The 23506-nt window shown below is 41.7% G+C and overlaps 2 protein-coding genes across 2 annotated transcripts; one reads left to right on the forward strand and one right to left on the reverse strand.

Moving 5' to 3' along the window:
- The first annotated feature begins 407 nt into the window (after nt 1–407).
- On the forward strand, nt 408–794 carry LOC114180655. Its single transcript, XM_028066957.1, has one exon. The coding sequence runs from the start codon at nt 408–410 to the stop codon at nt 792–794; it is 387 nt and encodes a 128-aa protein (XP_027922758.1).
- A 14661-nt stretch (nt 795–15455) lies between these two features.
- On the reverse strand, nt 15456–15863 carry LOC114180656. Its single transcript, XM_028066958.1, has one exon. It carries the CDS (start codon nt 15861–15863, stop codon nt 15456–15458), a length of 408 nt encoding a protein of 135 aa, XP_027922759.1.
- Nucleotides 15864–23506: the final 7643 nt, after the last annotated feature.

The raw sequence follows: 23506 nt of genomic DNA on the forward strand, positions 1-23506 counted from the left end.
GAGGTAGCACAAGGTCTCACGATGAGGTAAAAATAAACTTTTCTCACTCAAAAATCTCACAAACTATTTCGGATGCTCATAAGAGTATGAAAACCAATATTGTGGTATCAGAAGAATATAAAATACAAAAGCATAGTAGTAAGTGATAGATATTATTGTATCCAACAAATTGTTATTATTTTGAGAATATTCTGTAGTATCAATTGCCTAAATATTAGCCAAAATTGTAGTTACTCATTTGTAATGGCAATCAAAATTATCTATGATATTTTGTATATATTCCTCATCAATAGGAGAGACAACTCATAGATGATTTCCTACATAGTATCAGAAGATTAGGTTCCTTCCTCCCTTTTAGAAAACCTAGTCATTTTTTTCTTTTTTTTCCCTTTCTTCCATAGTTGCCCATGGCTGAAAACACCAAATTTCATTCTACTCTAGTCGTCACCAACATCAAACATCACATTCCAATCACTTTGGACATGGAAACCAGCCAATATCACTCATGGGCAACCTTATTTAAAGTTCAAGCTAAAGTTCATTTCGTACTTAAACATATCATCCCTCCTACGGAATCTGCTACCATAACAACGTACCAAACAACCAAGGCCGCTAATCTACCTCTATGGAATCGCCTTGATGTTGTTGTTCTCCAATGGATATATGCCACAATATCTCCTAATATCCTCACATCGATCCTTGTGGCTAATGATTCTGTTGCCAACGCTTGGCAACATGTCACTGACTTGTTTCAAGATAACAAAAACTCTAGGGCAGTATATCTTGAAACTTAGTTCACGAATACGAACTTAGCGGATTTTTTCACAATCTCCGCATATTGCAACCGCCTCAAATCTTTCGCGCACCAATTAGCCAATGTTGGGGCTCTTGTTTTAGATTAACGTCTAGTGCTCTGTTTGCTTGTTGGCTTACCCAAAGCATATGTTGGTTTTGTCACGATTATGTAGCAAAAGGATGACTTGCCCAATTTTGCTACAACATGTTCTTGATTGAAGCTGGAAGAGACCACGATTAAGGAGCGAGCAACTTGTGAATCTTGTTCCTCTGGATTCTTAATCATGAATGAAGGCCCCAATTCCTCTACAAGGTCGTCATAACTACAATCGAGGTAAGTAACCCAACAGAAGCAAAGGCAACAACAGCCGTGGTGGTAGAGACAGACATGGCAACGGTGGGGGTGCCAACATTGAAAGAAATGGTGCACCATATCAACAACCACAATACCACCAGTCTCAGGGTTACCCACCATATCAACATCCCTTCCTAAATCCTTGGACTGGGTAGGTCCAACCTTTTTGTCCTTATCTTGCAGCCTCATGGCAACCTACACCTCCTCGTTAAGATGAGGTTATTGGACCTCAACTATCACAACAATCTTGCCACACATCATCCACACCATCTACTATGGGGTACACACCTACAGACATTAATGGGCCATGCATACTCTTGCAATCTCCCAACCAGATGAAAATTGGTATATGGACATAGGTGCTACATCTCATATGACAACAAATCAAGGTACACTCTTATCTTATTTTGATTTAAGCAAAGATAACAATATTGTTATTGGTAATGGTTATTTGATTCCTATTTGTGGTCATGGAAGCACTTCACTATCTCCACCTCATCCTCCTTTACAACTAAACAATGTGTTACATGCACCAAAATTAATTAAAAACATCATCTTTGTTCGTAAATTTACCACTGACAACTTAGTTTCTTTTGAGTTTGATCCTTTTGGGTTTTCGGTGAAGAACTTGCGCACGGGGAACCATCTAATGAGGTGTAATAGCTTTGGTGATCTCTACCCCATCCATCCCAAATATCAAAGAATCTCTTCGCCAACTTTTACTTTAACCTTTCCAGCTATGTCTTCCACCTTGTGGCACAATCATTTAGGCCATCCCGAAGCTACTATTTTAAACTCTCTTTGTCATCAAAATTTTATAAATTGTAATAAATACAATAATGTTTTTTTCACTTCTTGTCCTCTTGTTAAACATGTGAAATTGCCATTTAGAGCTTCTTGGTCTTTTACTGAATTTCCCTTTGATATTATCCATAGTGATATTTGGAACACCAATATATAGCTCATTCGGCCATTGATATTACGTCTTATTTCTTAATGACTTTAGCAAATTTTTGTGAACTTTTCCCATTTCTAGAAAATCACAATCAAATTAAAACCCAATTTGAAAGAGACATTAAACAATTTTGTCAACATAGTGGATTGCAATTTAAGTTCTCTTGCCCTTACATTTCTCCTCAAAATGGCAAAGCAGAAAGGCATATTAAATCCATTAACAATATTGTTCGCACCCTATTAGCCCACTCATCCATGCCACTTTCTTTTTGGGACCATGCTCTTCAAATGGTCACTTATCTACTAAACATTCTCCCTACCAAAGTTTTAGGATATCGTTCTCCGATGCAAGTTCTCTATTGTAGAATTCCATAATTTTCCCATCTTCGTGTCTTTGGTTGTCTTTGCTACCCACTATTTCGAAACACTACCAATAATATGTTGCAAGCCAGATCCACCCCGTGTGTTTTTCAAGGGTACCCATCAAATCATCGAGGGTACAAATGCTATGATCTTTCGACTAGACAGATAATTATTTCCTGTCATGTAATTTTTTGTGACACAATTTCCTTTCTAAAAAATCCATGACACATCTCCAAGTGAGTATAACCATTTAAGTGATGACCCCTTTCCACCCTTAATCCATCACCTACGTACTTGTGTACCACAAAATCAACTAACATGACCTACACTTCATCTTCCACAACCTTTATCACATACAGGCCTAAGCCCTCAGACTTCACTTTCTTCTCACTCACCACCATCCCCTAACAACAATCCCCTCTCAACCCCACCAATTAACCTTCCCCCTTCTCAAACCTCAACCAACCAGCTTACAAATCATAGGTCCCATCCCATGACCACTCGTAGTCAACGGGGCATGGTTAAACCAAACATAAAATATTCACATAATTTGAGTGCTTCAACCACCACTTCTATTTCACCTTTGCCTAAGAATCTGGTGAGTGCTCTTCATGACTTAAAATGGAAAAATGCCATGACTGATGAATATAATGCTCTAATTCAAAACAAGACATGGGAGTTGGTGTCACATCCCCTTAATGTCAATATAATTCGGTCTATGTGGATTTGTAAACATAAACATAATTTTGACGATTTTTTTGAGAGGCATAAAGCTCGCCTTGTAGGTGATGGCAAGTCACAACAAAAAGGCATAGATTGTGATGAAACGTTCAGTCCAATAATGAAACCAGCGATAATTCGAACAATTTTAACCATTGCTTTGTCCAAATCATGGCACATTCATCAGGTGGACCTCAAAAATGTGTTTCTACATGGTAATCTCAATGAAATCGTCTATATTCATCAACCCAAGGGTTTTAAGGATTCATCTCATCTTGATTATGTTTGCTTATTAAAGAAGTCAATTTATGTCCTAAAGTAAGCCCCTCGTGCTTGGTATCAACGGTTTGCAGATTACATGGCCATACTTGGATTCCAACATTGTAAATTTGATCACTCTTTATTCATATAGAATAAGGAATCTGATATTTCATATATTCTAGTGGTTTCCTCTAATTCTCTTAGAAGGTACATTATGTCATTCCTGAGTGCAGAGTTTGCTATGAAGGATCTTGGTCCACTTAGTTATTTTTTGGGGATTGCTGTTACCCGTACCACAACCAATATGTTTCTCTCACAAAAAAAGTATGCAGAAGACATTCTTGACGGAGCAAGGATGATTAATTGCAAACCTTGTCCCACACCAGTTGACACGAAGCCTAAACTTGGTGCGTGTAATGACCTTCCATGTGAGGATCCTACTAAGTATAGAAGGCTTGTTGGAGCATTACAATATCTTACTTTTACGAGGCCTGACATTTCTTATGCGGTGCAACAAGTATACCTTTATATGCATGATCCCAAGGAAGAGCACATGCATGCTCTCAAGTGTATTTTACGATACATACAGGGTACTATTGATTTTGGCTTGCATTTGTACAAATCCAATATTAACAAGCTCCTCTCTTACCAGATGCAGGTTGGGGTGGATGTCCAGATACTAGACGATCTTCCTCTAGATATTGAGTTTTCCTCAGAGATAACTTGATTTCTTGGTCATCCAAACGACAACCTACATTATCTCGTTGTAGAGTTAAGGCCAAATATAAAGGAGTAGCTAATGTTGTTTCAGAATCTTGTTGGATTTGAAACCTTCTTCTTGAGCTTCATTGCCCAATTCAAAAAGCTACAATAGTGTACTGTGACAATGTGTGTGCCATTTATATATCTGGTAATCCTGTACAATATCAATGAATAAAACACATTAAAATGGACATCCTTTTTGTATGAGAAAAAGTTGCTCGTGGAGAAATCTGTGTTCTTCATGTTCCGTTCTGCTATCAAATTGCTGATATTTTTACCAAAGGCCTTTTGTGCATACTTTTTAATGATTTTTGGAACAGTCTAAGCATTCGTCAACCTCCCGCTTCGACAGAGGGGGTGTGATAGATATTATTGTGTCTAATAAATTATTATTTTGAGAATATTCTATAGTATCAATTACCTAAAGATTAGCCAAAATCATAGCTAGTCATTGTAATGGCAACCGAAATTATCTATGATATTTTGTATATATTCCTCATCAATAAGTGAGACAACTCACGGATGATTTCCTACGGTAAGAGCTAAATTCATAAATAAATACCAACGTTTTTAATTAAACTGATAGATAATCAATTTTTTAAATATGTGGAAATGATAAAATTTGTTTGAATATAAAAGAATACTCATTTGGAGAAGTTAGTTTTTAAATGAATTTTAATATATGGAGACATTAATAGTTGACTCTTAACTATTACACTGAAAAAAAAAATAGATAAACAAAGAAATAAAATTAATGAAAATATTATTAGACAAAATATATAAATTCTAACTTCTTCAAAAGTTAGTATATGTCTGTCATAGCAATATATGTTGATAAATGTAGGGAACAAGTTCTTGAGAAGGCTTAAATATACATTTGGTTCCTAGTTTTGTTGTTTTTATTCCATTTATAATTAAATTTAATAATTTATAATTGAATTTAAAAAATAATAAATTCAAATATCAATTTTAGAAAAAATATTAATATAATTTGTATAAAAATATTAAATTTAGTGTTAATTTGAAAGGGACAAAATTGATTTATTTTAACAAAAATTAGGACTAAATTGAACAAAAATAACGAATATAGGAACTAAATTAAACGAAAAATAATAATACTACCACAAATTGATACGTGGCACAATTGTGACTTGACACGTGGACAATTTTTTTTAAATTAAAAAAATTTTAAAAATTAAAAAAAAAAATTAGGAGCTGACACGTGGCATGTACTGTTCAAAAACGTTAACTATTTAAACACCGTTAGTGAAAAGGACCAAATTGACCAAAATTTGACGAAAATGAGGACCTAATTGAACACAAGACGAAAATAGAGACGAAATTGAATAAAAACAACAAAAATAGGGATCAAATGTATATTTAAGCCTTCTTGAGAATGTTACTTTGTATGGATGTTTTTTTTAAAAAAAAAAACTATGTAAACATGAAAAACTAATATTCCATACTCAAAATTCTCGAAAAGCTTAAAACAATACCTACTAATCACTTCCTTTAGATATTCGATTAGAGGAGTTTTTGAACCGATGAAAACAAAATAAAAACTTATCGAAAATCATGCTATCACTTTTAATAGTTATCTCTATTTTCTTATTGGAACTGATTATGATAAGCCAATTCGACTTTATGCTGGGAAGTGATACACTCTTATCTCTTCTACAACCTTTTAAAAAATTAAGATCAGTGTTGACTAACATATCTTAATTATTATTTGAAAGTAACAAAATTACATACATGTTAACAATAAATATGATTTTAAAAAAATTGTAATTTTTCCTTAAATTTAAATATATATTTTAGTTTTCTAAGAACATATGGTTTTTGTTTCTTAAATTATGAAATAAGACTATTTAGCCTTTTAAAATCGATTGTTATAGTGTATATATATAGTTTGAAAAAAAAAAAGGCCTTTGTCTTGTCTGAAATAGAGTTAAAGATTAAACTTACATAACTAATGGATTATAAATAGTTTAGATGACAATTACTTTCATTAATTTCATATTTTTATGTTTAAACATTCCATTTTATTTCTCTGAGAAAGTTTTTGTTAGGAATCCAAGTGTGAGTCTAAGTCCCACATTGACCAGAAATGAGAAAGTAGAGCACCATGTAAGGATCAAGGTCCATAAACCCATTGCCTTAAGGATTTGGGTTGATAGTGGTGTCAGTGTCTTATATGGTTAGGCTCCGATCTCATTGGTGTTGTATCTCCCCAATGATACCCCCTCCTTAAAAACCTGACAAGTGGTATTAGAGCCGATGGTTAATACCGGCTCAGACGAGTGCAGTACCAGTATGGTCCTAGTATCGAAAGTCTTCCTGACAATGTGGGTCAGGTAAGCGTGTCCCGTTAAGAAGAACGACGGTACAGAAAAGGGCAGAAAAGGAGTACTCGTGGTTGGACAGCTTCCGCTGGAGGGGGAGTGTACCAATGTGGTTGAAGGGACTCACCCTTGAGGGGGAGATTGTTAGGAATCCAAGTGTGAGTCTAAGTCCCACATTGACCAGAAATGAGAAAGTAGAGCACCATATAAGGATCAAGGCCCATAAACCCATTGCCTTAAGGTTTTGGGTTGAGAGTGGTGTTAGTGTCTTATATGGTTAGGCTCAGATCTCATTGGTGTTGTATCTCCCTAGTGATACCCCCTCTTTAAAAACCTAACAGTTTTTAATCTGGTAATTAACATTTAGGTAGATGACCAAAACTAGTGGCAGAACTTCAAAAAATTACTGAATTAAAAAGATAAATTGTAAATATAATGAACTGAATAAAATTATCCCAAATTTAACAAATTTAACCGAAAAGCATCAGTGAAAGTTTGCAATATATTTCAGCTAAGTTGATGTAATAAAAAAGAAGTAGTATTAAAAGAAGGGTATATTATTATAATTTCTCAAATAGCAATCCGGTTTCTCACAAGAACAATGACACAAAACTAGAAACTGGGTTGTAGGATTTTTGGTGCTAATCGTTTTCTATTGTTTCTATGTAAAGCCGCATGATGTAGATAATGTGGATTGCTAAAGCTCACATCACATGGCACCCCATGGTGTTCCCCCAGCCTTGGCCGATATAGGTGTCGGTCAAGGGTGACATGTGTTGATAAGTTAGCGGGGCCGGCTAGGTGTGGTACACCAGTCCCCCAACCTTTAAGTGTGATGAACAGTGTTAGGGCTAAAGGCGAGAAAGGGTTGATTGCAGGTGAAGGGATGTCAGGGGTCAAATCAAAGGGGTTTTTGTGCCCTCGTTTTTAAGACTTATGTCCTTTGGAATGATTGTGTCGATTGGTATGGGTTGTTATTTTGGCGGGAAGGGGTTTTTTCCGTTTGGGATTCTGGCCTATAAATGTGGATTTTAAAACGAGTAAGGGTTTATTGGTTCATTTGCGAGAATTTCCAGTCAGAGATCTTGTGTGCGTTTTCTTGTCCGACTAGTTTCCAATTCCAGCCAACATCTTTCCAGAAAAAAGAGAAAAGGTATGTATAGTAGTGATAGTGTGTCATTGTCTACGTCTAGTAGTGAGAGTATAGAGTCTGGGAGGAGTAGAGGTAGACACGTTGAAGAGGAGAGCACCAGTTCTGGGGGTATGGTGGGCGGAATCCCTGTGGAAACGGTGAGGGAGGTCCGAGAAGATCCCCCAGAGGAGTTGGCGGAGAGTAACTGGCTAGCCAAGGGCGGTTATGGGTGGGTGGCTGCCGACGTTCGTAATCAATCATCCTTATTTCGGTGGTCTCGCTTGTTGAACTCTTGGCTGAATTGTACACCTGTTATCATAAAAGGTGTAAGCGGGGGTATTGTTTCCCTGGAGAGGGTGAACACCGTCGACCATGTGTGTCACGGGCAAGAAGGGGGAACCGAGAAGTTCTTCTATATGTACATGTGCCACTTTTCTCAGCTACATAAGCGATTGCCGCTGGACGATTTCACCATGGGTGTGTTGCGCGCGCTGAATGTTGCACTTATGCAGCTACACCCAAACAGTTGGGCTTACATGCAAGCCTTCCGTATTTTGTGTCAATCCCTATATTTGTAGCCTTCTCCTTACGCATTTCTGTACTTCTATTATACTAGGCCTCGCCAACCGACCACTTGGCTATCTCTGATAAGTCGTCCCAGCATCAGCAGATTGGACGCATTTTCCCAGTCCTTCAAGCATTTTAAGGACGGATACTTCAAAGTTGTGGTGAAGGAAGAGGACAAGCCTTATTTCTTGAACGCCGATGGGAGTACGAAGTTCCCGTTCAGCTAGACGGGGACCCCCTCTCGGTATAAGGATATGGGTACCGACGAGTTGTCGGCAGGGGATGAGGAGGTGGTGGAGACCTTGATGAAGTTTGTTGATAAGTTGCCCACTAAGGGCCTAGTTAGAGTTTATAATTCGGTGCACCCGATTATTGATATTGAAGGTATTTGTTTGTTACTTAAATTTTGTTAATTATTCTAAGTTGTTTTAACCGGGGTTTAAAATGTTATTGTAGGGCACATGGCGCAATCACTGAAGAAGAATTTGGCGCTCTTCCAGTCGTTAAGGAAAGAAATGGCTGCTAAAGCAAAGGCAGCTGGGAAGACTGATGTTCCCAACCTGCAGGAATCGATGGTCGAGGTACACGTGCATGGCGGAACGAAGAGGAAGGCCGAGTTGCCGCCTCGAGCCGGCAAGGGGAAGGATGTGAAGAAGGTGAGGGCGACACTACTCGGGGTGGGGTCGGCTAGTGGGGCATGTAACATCCCTAGGGAATATTACTTAAAAATAAATACTAAAAGAAATAATTACATTAATAGTCATCTCGATAAAAATCCCAACGCGGGAAAAATTTAAACTCATTAAAATAGTGTGCCAAAACTCATAACTAAATCCATAAAAGGTTACAAGTTTCCAAAATTTGTATCTAAAACATAAATTACAAATTAGCAAAACCCTAGCTCTAATCTCATGCTAGCCCTCACTCCGCCATCTGAGCATCCTCAACACCACCTGTATCAACATCTGCTCCCATGTAACGAATTACACGATCATCGCCACACACAAACAGAAAGGGTGAGCTGAGAAAATAAAATAACAAACATATAAAACACAAGATAAATCGTATACCCATCTTATTCATTATATATGTAATTCTTGGCCAAGACCTTAGCCCCAAGACTTATCAGTCTTCAAATCATACAATTGGTTAGCCTTGGACTCGGGAATATGATGCTCACACGAACCTGTCTGCTCGTGGTCCTGCCTCTACGAACCTCCCCGCTCGTAGTCCTGCTCTACGGACCTACCCTCCCGTAGTCCAACACATGTGATCCACCAGCCCCCGTACCTCCCCGCACGTGGCATCTCTCATTGTGAGCACGGAACATACGAACCTACCTCGCTCGTATCCCCACGTGAGAGTAACTAGATATGAACCTCCCCGTTCATATCATCACATGTCAAACACCATCCATGAACCTACCCGCTCATGGCACAGCATCTCCCGATCCAAGCAAAGCATCATTATCAATTAAAACAACACACCAGAAAGCAAAGAACAACAGCATTTCCGCCTGGCTCGGCCCACACGCCGCTAGGCGAAACTGTTCCAGACCGCCTAGCGGTAACCACTCACCGCCAGGCGCTAGCGTTGTGCTAGTGCCCCTGTTTCCTCGTCACCGCCTGGCGGAGCTCGACGTGCCGCCAAGCGTACCTTAGTACTCCGCGCTCTCCTGTTAAATCCATCACCTGGCGGGTATCAATATACCGCCAGGCACCATACCAGAACAGTACTTTTCTGGTTTATGACACCCCCGTTAATCCAATTTACCATTTAACTCCCTTACAAAGTTCACATGAAAACCCCAATATCAAGCCCTCACATAGGGGAATCTATAACTATCATATGTAACCAAATACATGTGCTATACCCCGATCAATCCACTCATTTAAGTTCTCTATAATTTAACAAGAGCTTAAACATAAAATCACCACTTCATCCATCCTAGGAAACTGCTATCAGGACAATTATCTTTTATCACACCCCTAAACATACCACACACTCTTGTTAACTCCCTGGTCTCGTACTCCTCTCATACCCAATTCATATGCTTCTTCCCTCGTTTTGCCTTCTCTCATCCTCCCTCCTTCCTTAACTAACATACCAATACCTAGAATTTCCTAATCCCAACCCTGACTCACCCTTTTCACCCATTCGATCTACTATCCACCCTACCTTTCCTTTATAATTCTCTCATGTTTTATTCTCCATCAGACGCACTTCAGATTTCTCACACCACTCTGATAAAACATTGTCGCCTGTCGGCTAGTTATCCACCGCCAGGCGGTGCATCAGATCATGGGCACCATACCCAGATTTCTGCACTCGCACTCAACACCAAAATTCAGAATTTGATTCCGCTTTCGCCTCTAACAACGCACCATCAGTTTCACATAATTTGTTAGACCCGCTCTCGATCATACCACTCATTGTATCCCATTAAATTTCCAGACACATCATTATATACTCAATTCAATAACCATGGAATTTCTCCCTTTCACTCACGATTCCTCTCTTTTCTACCCCAATGACAATTTAACTCGTGCCAACATCAGGAGTATCAGGTTCTTTTACAACCTCGCAATTATAGCAGTTAATGGCAATCAACACAAAACAACATACAACACAGTTCAATCAAAACAGTGTCAGTACAGCTTACATCGCCTGGCGGCTCAATCTCACCGCCAGGCAGTTCATAGCAGAAACAACATTTTTAGGTCAAACTGATGTGCCGCCTGGCAGCACCTTTATACCCGCCAGGTGGTTTCTGGGCGAGAACCCAGAATTTTCGTGAAAACAACGTCAGACAGATAGGAAATTCATACATTTACACATGGCAGCACAAAACTAATCGATCACAAATATAAACACAATAAGCAACTCCCCTAACCTGGAATTTCTTGCCAAACCACGAATTCTTGATGTATCTCCAATCCAAAAAGCTTCCTTAACCCTCTCTTACACGTCCACAATGTTTTCCAGCCACTCCACCCTCTTACAATCAGTTTTTCCCTTCTGAAAACCTACTATTCGACCCTTACACCCACTGTGGTACTCTTTGCGTCTCCCACTAGCATGTTCTCTCTCACTTATTACCCAAATTAAAGGTGCTAAATGCTAAAATGAAAATACCTTAAGTATCCTTGCTAATGACTACTCATGAACCACTATTGAATGGTTTCTTACCCATTAGACTGCCTTCATCTGCAGCTAGGGTTTCTACGTCCCTTCAACACCATGCAACCCAAAATTGCCAAAAGAAAATTAGTTTTGTTCTTAGCAAGGATTGAACCCACAACCAATCAATTTACAATTTAAGTATATAACCACTCATCCAATTCATATTTCATGATAACTTCTACAATTTTAGGAGTTTATCATTACACTACGCATTCAATATATAAACACACAAAAACACATAATTTAAATAACATCCAAGTGGCACACATAGGACTCGAACCCAAGTCTTCACACACCATAAAGTACTCCCAACCACATGAGCTAGTAGTTTTCCACGTCATAGCTCCACACATTTATTGCTTTAAATGTTCTCATTACCCGTTCTAATTAAATAACTATTTAATTTTCCCAGATCTTACATTACACCCACCTTTAAAGATTTTCGTCCTCGAAAATAAGACTTACCAGGAAATAAGTGCGGATAGGATTGCTTCATGCGATCCTCCATCTCCCAGGTCATCTCCTGAGTAGTCTCATCCCACAGCACCTTCACAGTCTTAATTTCCTTCCCCCGCAGTTGTTTCACCTGTGAGTCTAGAATTCGCACTGGTCTAGTGCTCACCGTCAAATTCTCCCGAATCTGAATATCATCTGACTCCAGTACGTGCGACGGATCTGCAACATATTTCCTCAACTGGGAAATGTGGAACACGTTATGCAGATTCGTCAGGTGTGGTGGCAAGGCGATTTCATAAGCTGCAACGCCAATTCTCCTTAGAATCTGATAAGGCCCAACAAATCTCGGAGTTAGCTTCCTCGATTTGACGGCCCTCCCAATACCAGCCGTCGGTGTTACCCTGAGAAATACCTGATCCCCAGCCTCGAACTCTAAAGGTCGCCTCCTCCTATTTGCATAGGACTTCTGTCTACTCTGTGTAGCCCTCATTCTCTCCTGGATTGCCCTAACCTTCTTAGAGGTTTGCTGTAAAAACTCGGGACCCAACACTAATGATTCCCCATCCTGGTTCCAACACAATGGCGTCCTACACCGCCGCCCATACAACGCCTCATATGGAGCCATACCAATGCTGGTGTGATAACTGTTGTTGTATGTGAACTCCACTAAGGGAAGCATCTCACTCCAACTCCCCATATGATCTAATACACAAGCCCTCAACAGATCCTCCAAAGACTGAATAGTACGCTCCGACTGCCCATCAGTCTGAGGATGGTATGTAGAACTCATCCTCAATTGAGTCCCCAACGTTGCTTGTAAGGATTGCCAAAAACGAGATGTGAATCTCGGGTCTCTATCTGACACTATACTGGCCGGCACACTGTGCAATCTGACCACTTCCCTCACGTACAACTCAGCCAATATGTCCATTGACCACTTCTGATTAATAGCAAGGAAATGAGCACACTTTGTCAACCTGTCCACTATTACCCATATTGAGTCGTGCCCCTTCGCAAACTTCGGCAAATGAGTTACGAAGTCCATGGCTACACTATCCCATTTCCACTGAGGAATATCCAACGACTCAAGTGTACCCCCTGGTCGCTGGTGTTCAATCTTGGCCTTCTGACATACCAAGCATGATGCCACGAAGTCAGCAATGTCGGTCTTCATCCCATTCCACCAGAAAGACTGTTTCAAATCGTGATACATCTTAGTCATACCTGGGTGTATGCTAAGACGGCTTTTATGGCCCTCCTCCAAAATCTGTTTCCTTAATCTCCAATCTCCAGGCACACAAACTCGGTCTCTGAACCTTAGGATGCCATCTGTCCCAAGCCTGTAGTCTTTCCCCTTTTCAGTCCCTATCCAACTCACAAATTGCTGTAACTCAACATCATCCTTCTGTTGATCTCGGATAGTCCCCAGTACGTCACTAGTCAATGTAAGCACACCGCATCTGATGCAATCCCCACTCAGCTATATACCCAGGTTCATATCCCTGAGCTTCTCAATTAACTCCAACTCCTTCACCATCATAGTTGAGATGTGCATCCGTTTCTGACTCAAGGCGTCTGCAACCACATTAGCTTTACCAGGGTGGTAAAGCAACTCAAAATCGTAATCCTTGAGATACTCCATCCAACGCCGCTGTCTCATATTTAGCTCCTTCTGATCGAACAGATATTTCAGGCTTTTATGATCGCTAAACACCTGAAATTGGGAGCCATACAAATAGTGTCTCCATGTTTTAAGAGCAAACACTACAGCAGCCAACTCCAAATTGTGGGTAGGGTAGTTTTTCTCGTGCACCTTTAACTGTCTAGAGGCATAAGCTACCGGCCTCTTCTCCTGCATTAGTACACAACCCAAACCCTGGTAGGATGCATCGCAGTATACCTCAAACATCTTACTGGTATCTGGAATAATTAAAATCGGAGCGGTAGTCAACCTCCTTTTCATCTCTTCGAAGCATTCCTCACATTTATCAGTCCATGAGAAGGGTTGATCCTTCCTAGTGAGTTGAGTTAATGGACTCACCATTTTAGAAAACCCTTCCACAAACCTCCTGTAGTACCCAGCCAATCCCAAGAAGCTTATGACTTCTGTTACAGTTTGAGGTCTCTCCCATTTCAACACTGTCTCAATCTTACTCGGATCCACTGATATACCATGCGAAGAAATTACATGCCCCAGAAACTGCACTTCGTTCAGCCAGAACTCACATTTGGACAGTTTACCGTACAGTTGGTGTTCCCTCAATACTTCCAGCACGATTCTCAGATGGTCTGCATGCTCCTCCCTAGTCTGAGAGTAGATGAGAATATCATCTATAAACACTACCACGAATTTGTCCAGATATGGTCTGAAGATGCGATTCATATAATCCATGAAGACAGTTGGAGCATTGGTCACTCCAAAGGGCATCACGACATATTCATAATGTCCATATCTCGATCTAAAGGCTATCTTTTGGACGTCCTCTGGCTTGACTAAGATCTTATGATAGCCAGACCTTAAGTCAATCTTGGAGAATACTCCTGCCCCTCTGAGCTGATCAAGCAAATCATCAATTCTCGGCAGTGGGTATTTGTTCTTTATCGTTAACTTGTTCAACTGCCGATAATCGACGCACAGCCGAGAACTACCGTCTTTCTTCTTCACTAATAACACCGGGGCTCCCCATGGTGAAGCGCTGGGTCGGATGAATTTCTTCTCTAGCAGGTCTTCTATTTGATTCTTCAACTCTGCTAGTTCAGCCGGTGCCATTCTGTATGGCGCTGCCGAAACTGGACCCGCTCCAGGGATTAGATCAATTGAGAAATCTATATCCCGGCTGGGTGGTAACTCAGGTATCTCGTCTGGAAATACGTCGACATATTCATCCACTACCGGTATCTTACTGATCTGTTCTTCTGTACTCATTTTCTTCTCTTGGGCCACTATCACAAAACAAGTCGACCCCCTCTTTATCTCTTTCACTGCCTCTCCAGATGTCACCAACTCCATCCCCTCTGTTTCTGGGAACACAATTTTGCGCTGTCCACAATCAAGCACCACGTGGTTGATAGACAATCAGTCCATTCCCAGTATGACCTCCATTCCCTCCAAGGGCAAGCAAACTAGGTTCACCTTGAAGCGTCTGCCCTCTACATCCATCAAGCATCCAATACAGGCTACATTTGTTGAAACCTGTCCAGATGCGGGTGTCGAGACTATCAACTCGCATCCAAGGTCACGAGTAGACAACCCCAACTTCTTCACGCAATCATGTGATATGAAGGAGTGCGAAGCTCCTGAATCAAATAGCACTAACACACTGTTACCAAAAAGTAAACAATGATCCAGAATCAGATTACCTGACCGGGTGGCCTCTGCGCTAGTCATGGCAAAAACCCGGCCTGCGGCTCTCGGCCTGTCGGATGAGGATGGCTGAGGTCGTGATGCTGAAGTAGTCTTTCTATTAGGACATCTGTTGGCAAAGTGTCCTGGCTGATCACAGGCATAGCACTTACGAGTGCCCATGCCATTGCCTCCGCCGCGGGCGGGTCTAGTACAATCTCACTACAGATGTTCACCCCCACAATTATAGCACCTCGGTTTCCATGAAGACGCAACTGGTCTACTATAGGGCTTCTTCTGGAATCTGCCCTCAGCACTATTCTTCTGTGTGCGGTTGACCCGGTTGGGTCCCATCTCTAGCTGCTCTACACTCTTGGCTTGCTCAACCAAAATCGGAAACTCTCGCACCCTCAGTGGCACAATGAAACGCCTCAGCTCATGTTTGAGGCCGCCCTCAAACTTTCTACAGCGCCACTCCTCCGTTACTGTCTGCGAGTAGAATCTTGAGAGGTACTCAAACCTCTCCACATAGTCCTGCACTGACAAATTTCCCTGCTGCAGGGTGAGGAATTCTGCCTCGCGCTCATGTTTAGCGCTGTCGGGAAAGTATTTCTCCAAGAACCTCGTCATGAAACTGGTCCATGTCACCTCTTCCGCCCTATTTAGCATTTGTTGTTGCATGCTCATCCACCAATACTCAGCCTCGGTCACTGTAAGACCCGTAGAATTTAATTAATTAAATAAATAATTAATTAATAAATACGGGAGGGGTAGTAATTATGACATTAAATTATGGTTGGTAAGACATGGAAAAGTGCTAGCTCATATGGTTGAGAGCACTTTGATTGTGCGAGAGGACTTGGGTTCAAGTCCTATGTATGCTGACTTTTGATGTTATGGTTTTGTTATTTAAATTTATGAAAACATGTTCTTGTATGTTATGATACTTGAATTGTGAAGGTTAGCATGAAACATGATTGGTTGAAATGGTTATGCACTTGAGTGGTAACAAAGGGGTCATGGGTTCAAACCTTGGGAAGGCTAAATGGAAATTATGCTTGTTTTTATTTTGCTAATGGTGACTTTAGAGGGAAATGGGAAAGGTTAACAGAGGCAATGGGAAGCAGTACGGCCAAGGGGGGGGCTGCATTCCCATTCATGATGAGAGATGGAGGGTTATTAAAAGGTAAATGAAATTAAATTCGTTTTAATATTTTTAAGTAACCTAAAGTACTAGTTTAAAAGGAAAAAGTTGGAGTTTAGGCAAGGTTTTGGCAAGGCTGAACCTAGACTTAGAAAAACAGAGGCAAGGGTGAGTGAGAGGGGCTGACGTGAGGGAGTTGAAGGCAGAATTGAGGGAAACCAAGGGTGGCCATTGGTGATCAAGGGAGAGCTTCATCAATTGTTCTAATTTAAGCTAAGGAACCAGGTTAGGGGAGCTTTACGCGTTAACTTTAATTTTAATTTGATTGGCATGCTAAATAGGGTAATTTCATGCGTCGATCAATTTAATTATGATTGATATTCTGAATTTGGTATGATTTTGTATGAATTGTTGGATTCCAATTAAAGTGGTGATTCGGGAATATTTCCAGAAATTGTCTGGTCGGCGATGGACTGCCGCCAGACGATTCTTTCCTCTGTTAGGCAATTTAGGGTTCCTAAAGAGGAACCACATGCTAAAAAAAAATAATCTGTTTGACCAACGGTGACGAAACCTTGCCCAGAGTTGACTGGTTGACCAGTTTGACTCTGTGAGTGTCCACTAAGAAGCGGACACGTGGCAGTGGTTTTCTCTTCCCAGAACTAGGGTTCTTCCTCCTTTCTCCACCGTGGTTTCTGTCGCGGGTACCTTCGTCTTCACGGTGGTGCTTCTGGTTCTCGCGACTAATGGAGGTGCAGATTCCACTGCAGATCTGTGTTGGTGAAACTGAACGGAATAGATAGTGGTTTCCATGGTTGACGTCGCGAGGAAGAGGGTGAGGCGCGAGCACAGGTGCGGGTGAGCGTTGGCGCGGGTGTTGCCGGTGGTTGTGGCCGCGGTTCTGGCGAGTTGCAGGCTCGATATAGGCAGGCCGCGAGCTCTGTTGGTGTTGCCATGGTGGTGGCAGCGAGATGAACGGGGAAGGAGACTAGACAGAGGCGCGATGAAGGAGATGGTGGCAGATGAACGAGGAAGGAGACTAGACAGAGGCGCGATGAAGGAGATGGTGGTTGGTTCATGGTGGCACGGGAGTTTCAAGTCTGAGCTTGATGCGTGACGGAGATGGACAAGTGAAGCGGTGGTTCCGGCAACGCGACTGCGAAGACGGTGGTCGGAGGTTAATGACGCGGTGGTTCCGTGAATCATGGAGGCTGGACCGAGCTCTATGCAGCGTTGGTGGCAGCGGAATGCGTCGTAGTAGATGGTGGTTGCATTTTCCGGCGTGAGCGCGACAGGGTGGCTGCTATTCCGGCGAGTAGTAGGCGCGAAGGAGGAAGTCGATGGCAGTTGTTCCGTCGAGCTGCAGTGGTGGTCGGACGAGGTCGTGGCGGCAACGAAGGTGGCGGCTGCGGAATGGATTGGTGCGTAAGAGAGAGAAGAAGAAGATTAGGGTTAGGGTTTTGCTTGTGTGAAAGAGAGAGAAAGAGAGAGAGTGATGAGGTGGCATGTTTTGATTGGTAATATGAGTTAGTGGAGGATTGATGATGTGGCAAACTGCGAGTGGCTATTTTATTAAGTGAAGGATTGCCATGTGGCGAAATCTGATGGATTAGATCTTAAGTGACATTACGGGTGCAGCTTAGTAAAAAGGAGGGGTGCAAAGTAGAAATTTAAAGTTAAATTACAGAAGGGGGTGTAAACCTGAAAACAGGGGGTGCAGCTAGCTCTAGAAATATTTTATTTTAATAATAGATATTCCATTTGGAAAAAGGGGTGTAAACATGAGAATTGGGGGTGCATTTAGTACCTGGATTATTTACACCCTTAAGGACCTAAATTAAATTACACTTGCATTATTAAACCCAAGGATATCTAATAATAAATTTGATGCAACTAATATCAAATTTGTAAGCGCAAAAATAATATTAAATTCCCCAAAAGTTAATTATTGAATGTGAGCCAAGGTTCGACTCATCATAGCTTCCAAGCGGTCTGGAAGCTGTGGCGCCTAGCGGTACGTGTCCCCCGCCAGGCGGTTTAGCTGCTGTATGTTGGACTTCATAGGGTGTTCTACAAGGCTTCTGGTAGTGCTTTAGAGGTGAGGTTGCTGGAGTTCCTTGAGTTGTGGCTCGGAACGTATCCCTTGAGTTGTGGCTCGGGATAGGGGTTAAGCACGTGGTATTCCTTGAGTTGTGGCTCGGAATAGCATCTCTTGAGTTGTGGCTCGGGATGGCGGACGAACACGAGGAACCCTTGAGTTGTGGCTCGGGTTGGCGAGTGTGGCCGGTATGAGTGTGCTGGTTGTGGCCAGTACGGATGGGTCCAGATAGATTGCCCTCCTCAGTTGTTGGCTGACGAGTTTGGTAGTCTTGGGACGATACAGACTCTGTTCGTATGTGGGAACTCTACCTGGCGTTGCGGTGTATGATCCGTAGCATGTATTCCCGCACGTGCTCTATCGGTTGTGGCCGATAGGTGTGGCAGCAAGACACCTTGAAGTAATTAGCAGACGAGGTAGAACACGAATAAACGTATTGGAGATTGAATCGAGGGAATAAAAATATAGGGCAATGTGGAAAGTTAAACTTAAGTGATGTTATGTGTATGTATACTGATTTATATATATATATATGTTTATAGCTTCGAATATATATGTGTTTTATCTGCTAAGCTCACCCTATCTGCGTGTGTGTGGCGATGATCGTGTACGCGGTACACGGGAGCAGATGCTGGTGATGCAGGTGGCTCAGGTGCAGCTTAGGCGCGGAGAGGGGATTGAGTTGGGGAGACTTTTTACTTGTATTACTTGTTTTGGAAATATTTGTAAACCCGGATGGGTGACTTAATAACATTGGATTTTAATTATGTGATGGACGTTCTAAGTTTTTATCAGCAATTAATAAAGTTTTAAATTTTCCCGCGTTTTGGGGAAAATGAGGTATTATTAAACATGTTGTCTTAATTATTCCATTTATTTATTTATAAATTAGTAATATCCTGACGGGATGTTACAGTCACCAGTAGAAAGGTGGCGAAGTTAAGCTTCTGAACCTCCGAGCACTCTATCACCCTAAATATTTTCTCGCACTCTCGGAGCCATGCATCCGCCTCATCTGGGGTGGCTTTCCCAGTGAATTTAGCCGGCTTGTGACGCATGAAGTCCTCCATGGTCACTGGTCTAACAGGTGGGATCATAGCCCTCGGTGGTGCTGCCACAGGCTCAATAGCATCCACCATCCTGTGGATTGCGTTAGCAATCTCGTCAGCGCCAGCGGTATTTCTACGCCTTCTGTTTGCCATTGCCTGTGCACGCCACATATTCAGCTGTTAAAATCAAACAGCTAAGGATTAAATTATACTCTATCAAATTTAACAACCATTACACTTCAATCAATGTCACACAACAACGTCAGCTCACTCCCCAGTTTTCCCAAAAGCATCAAAACGTTTGCTCTGATACCAAATGTAACATCCCTAGGGAATATTACTTAAAAATAAATACTAAAAGAAATAATTACATTAATAGTCATCTCGATAAAAATCCCAACACGGGAAAAATTTAAAGTCATTAAAATAGTGCGCCAAAACTCATAACTAAATCTATAAAAGGTTACAAGTTTCCAAAATTTGTATTTAAAACATAAATTACAAATTAGCAAAACCCTAGCTCTAATCCCATGCTAGCCCTCACTCCGCCATCTGAGCATCCTCAGCACCACCTGTATCAACATCTGCTCCCGTGTAACAAATTACACGATCATCGCCACACACAAACAGAAAGGGTGAGCTGAGAAAATAAAATAACAAACATATAGAACATAAGATAAATCATATACCCATCTTATTCATTATATATATAATTCTTGGCCAAGACCTTAACCCCAAGACTTATCAGTCTTCAAATCATACAATTGGTTAGCCTTGGACTCGGGAACATGATGCTCACACGAACCTGCTCGCTCGTGGTCCTGCCTCTACGAACCTCCCCGCTCGTAGTCCTGCTCTACGGACCTACCCGCCCGTAGTCCAACACATGTGATCCACCAGCCCCCGTAGCTCCCCGCACGTGGCATCTCTCATCGTGAGCACGGAACATACGAACCTACCTCGCTCGTATCCCCACGTGAGAGTAGCTAGATATGAACCTCCCCGTTCATATCATCACATGTCAAACACCATCCATGAACCTACCCGCTCATGGCACAGCATCTCCCGATCCAAGCAAAGCATCATTATCAATTAAAACAACACACCAGAAAGCAAAGAACAACAGCATTTCCGCCTGGCTCGGCCCACACGCCGCCAGGCGAAACTGTTCCAGGCGCTAGCGTTGTGCCAGTGCCCCTGTTTCCTCGTCACCGCCTGGCGGAGCTCGACGTTCCGCCAAGCGTACCTCAGTACTCCGCGCTTTCCTGTTAAATCCATCACCTGGCGGGTATCAATATACCGCCAGGCACCATACCAGAACAGTACTTTTCTGGTTTATGACACCCCCGTTAATCCAATTTACCATTTAACTCCCTTACAAAGTTCACATGAAAACCCCAATATCAAGCCCTCACATAGGGGAATCTATAACTATCATATGTAACCAAATACATGTGCTATACCCCGATCAATCCACTCATTTAAGTTCTCTATAATTTAACAAGAGCTTAAACATAAAATCACCACTTCATCCATCCTAGGAAACTGCTATCAGGACAATTATCTTTTATCACACCCCTAAACATACCACACACTCTTGTTAACTCCCTGGTCTCGTACTCCTCTCATACCCAATTCATATGCTTCTTCCCTCGTTTTGCCTTCTCTCATCCTCCCTCCTTCCTTAACTAACATACCAATACCTAGAATTTCCTAATCCCAACCCTGACTCACCCTTTTCACCCATTCGATCTACTATCCACCCTACCTTTCCTTTATAATTCTCTCATGTTTTATTCTCCATCAGACGCACTTCAGATTTCTCACACCACTCTGATAAAACACTGTCGCCTGTCGGCTAGTTATCCACCGCCAGGCGGTGCATCAGATCATGGGCACCATACCCAGATTTCTGCACTCGCACTCAACACCAAAATTCAGAATTTGATTCCGCTTTCGCCTCTAACAACGCACCATCAGTTTCACATAATTTGTTAGACCCGCTCTCGATCATACCACTCATTGTATCCCATTAAATTTCCAGACACATCATTATATACTCAATTTAATAACCATGGAATTTCTCCCTTTCACTCACGATTCCTCTCTTTTCTACCCCAATGACAATTTAACTCGTGCCAACATCAGGAGTATCAGGTTCTTTTACAACCTCGCAATTATAGCAGTTAATGGCAATCAACACAAAACAACATACAACATAGTTCAATCAAAATAGTGTCAGTACAGCTTACATCGCCTGGCGGCTCAATCTCACCGCCAGGCAGTTCATAGCAGAAACAACACTTTTAGGTCAAACTGATGTGCCGCCTGGCGGCACCTTTATACCCGCCAGGCGGTTTCTGGGCGAGAACCCAGAATTTTCGTGAAAACAGCGTCAGACAGAGAGGAAATTCATACATTTACACATGGCAGCACAAAACTAATCGATCACAAATATAAACACAATAAGCAACTCCCCTAACCTGGAATTTCTTGCCAAACCACGAATTCTTGATGTATCTCCAATCCAAAAAGCTTCCTTAACCCTCTCTTACACGTCCACAATGTTTTCCAGCCACTCCACCCTCTTACAATCAGTTTTTCCCTTTTGAAAACCTAGTATTCGACCCTTACACCCACTGTGGTACTCTTTGCGTCTCCCACTAGCATGTTCTCTCTCACTTATTACCCAAATTAAAGGTGCTAAATGCTAAAACGAAAATACCTTAAGTATCCTTGCTAATGACTACTCATGAACCACTATTGAATGGTTTCTTACCCATTAGACTGCCTTCATCTGCAGCTAGGGTTTCTACGTCCCTTCAATACCATGCAACCCAAAATTGCCAAAAGAAAATTAGTTTTGTTCTTAGCAAGGATTGAACCCACAACCAATCAATTTACAATTTAAATATATAACCACTCATCCAATTTATATTTCATGATAACTCCTACAATTTTAGGAGTTTATCATTACACTACGCATTCAATATATAAACACACAAAAACATATAATTTAAATAACATCCAAGTGGCACACATAGGACTCGAACCCAAGTCCTCACACACCATAAAGTACTCCCAACCACATGAGCTAGCACTTTTCCACGTCATAGCTCCACACATTTATTGCTTTAAATGTTCTCATTACCCGTTCTAATTAAATAATTAATTAAATAACTATTTAATTTTCCCGGATCTTACAGGGCGGGGTCGGCTAGTGGGGTGAAAGGACCGGAGTCCGGCTTGATCGAGTTGCCGGAGATATCTGTCAGGAAAGATATTGCGATCAACCTCCCAGATACCATTATCAACTCTATTGACGGTATGGAGGCGGATCATATTGTGAGGACGATGGTGGAGTTTGGAAGCAAAGCATTGATATTAAGTCGTCGTGTTGGGTCTCTCTATCGACGGGAAGTGAATGAGAAGGGTAGGGAGAAAGTGGAAGAGTTACAGGGAAAGTTGGACAAGTTTGAGGAGGAGAAGGCCGCGTGGAAGAAAGAAAGGGAGGGTTGGGAGGAGGAAAGAAAGTGGCTGGGAACATGGAAGGTCCGATGTCTGGACTCAGAGGGAAAATTGAACAGGAGGATAGAAGATTTGGAGGCAGACTACGATGAGCTGAAAGAAAAATATGATGGTGCTGTAGATGAACTTGACGACTTGAAGAATTGCATCATCTAAGAGCATATCAACGGCTTTGAGAAGGGTATGCGGCAAGCAGCCTTTTTTCACCAAGATGTTGACGTCGCAGACACAAAATTTGATATGAACAAGGATGTTGTTGATGGGAAGCTTGTCAAGGAGGATTAGAGCATTCCAGACGAGGAGGCAGAGAAGGAGACGGCCGAAGAGGAGAAGGAAGCGGATGATGCCGCGAAGGTGGTCCCTGATGCAACAGAATAGGACTTTGATTTTTAATGATTTGAAAATATTATTGAGCTTATGTCTGTAATAACTGGTACATTATGTTACGTTGGTA

Source organism: Vigna unguiculata, chromosome 4, assembly GCF_004118075.2.
Source record: "Vigna unguiculata cultivar IT97K-499-35 chromosome 4, ASM411807v1, whole genome shotgun sequence".
Classification (NCBI taxonomy): Eukaryota; Viridiplantae; Streptophyta; class Magnoliopsida; order Fabales; family Fabaceae; genus Vigna; species Vigna unguiculata.

Coding starts and splice junctions, on each gene's coding strand:
- LOC114180655 (XM_028066957.1), top strand. CDS start 408: ATGGCTGAAAACACCAAATTTCATTCTACTCTAGTCGTCACCAACATC.
- LOC114180656 (XM_028066958.1), bottom strand. CDS start 15,863: ATGACGAGGTTCTTGGAGAAATACTTTCCCGACAGCGCTAAACATGAG.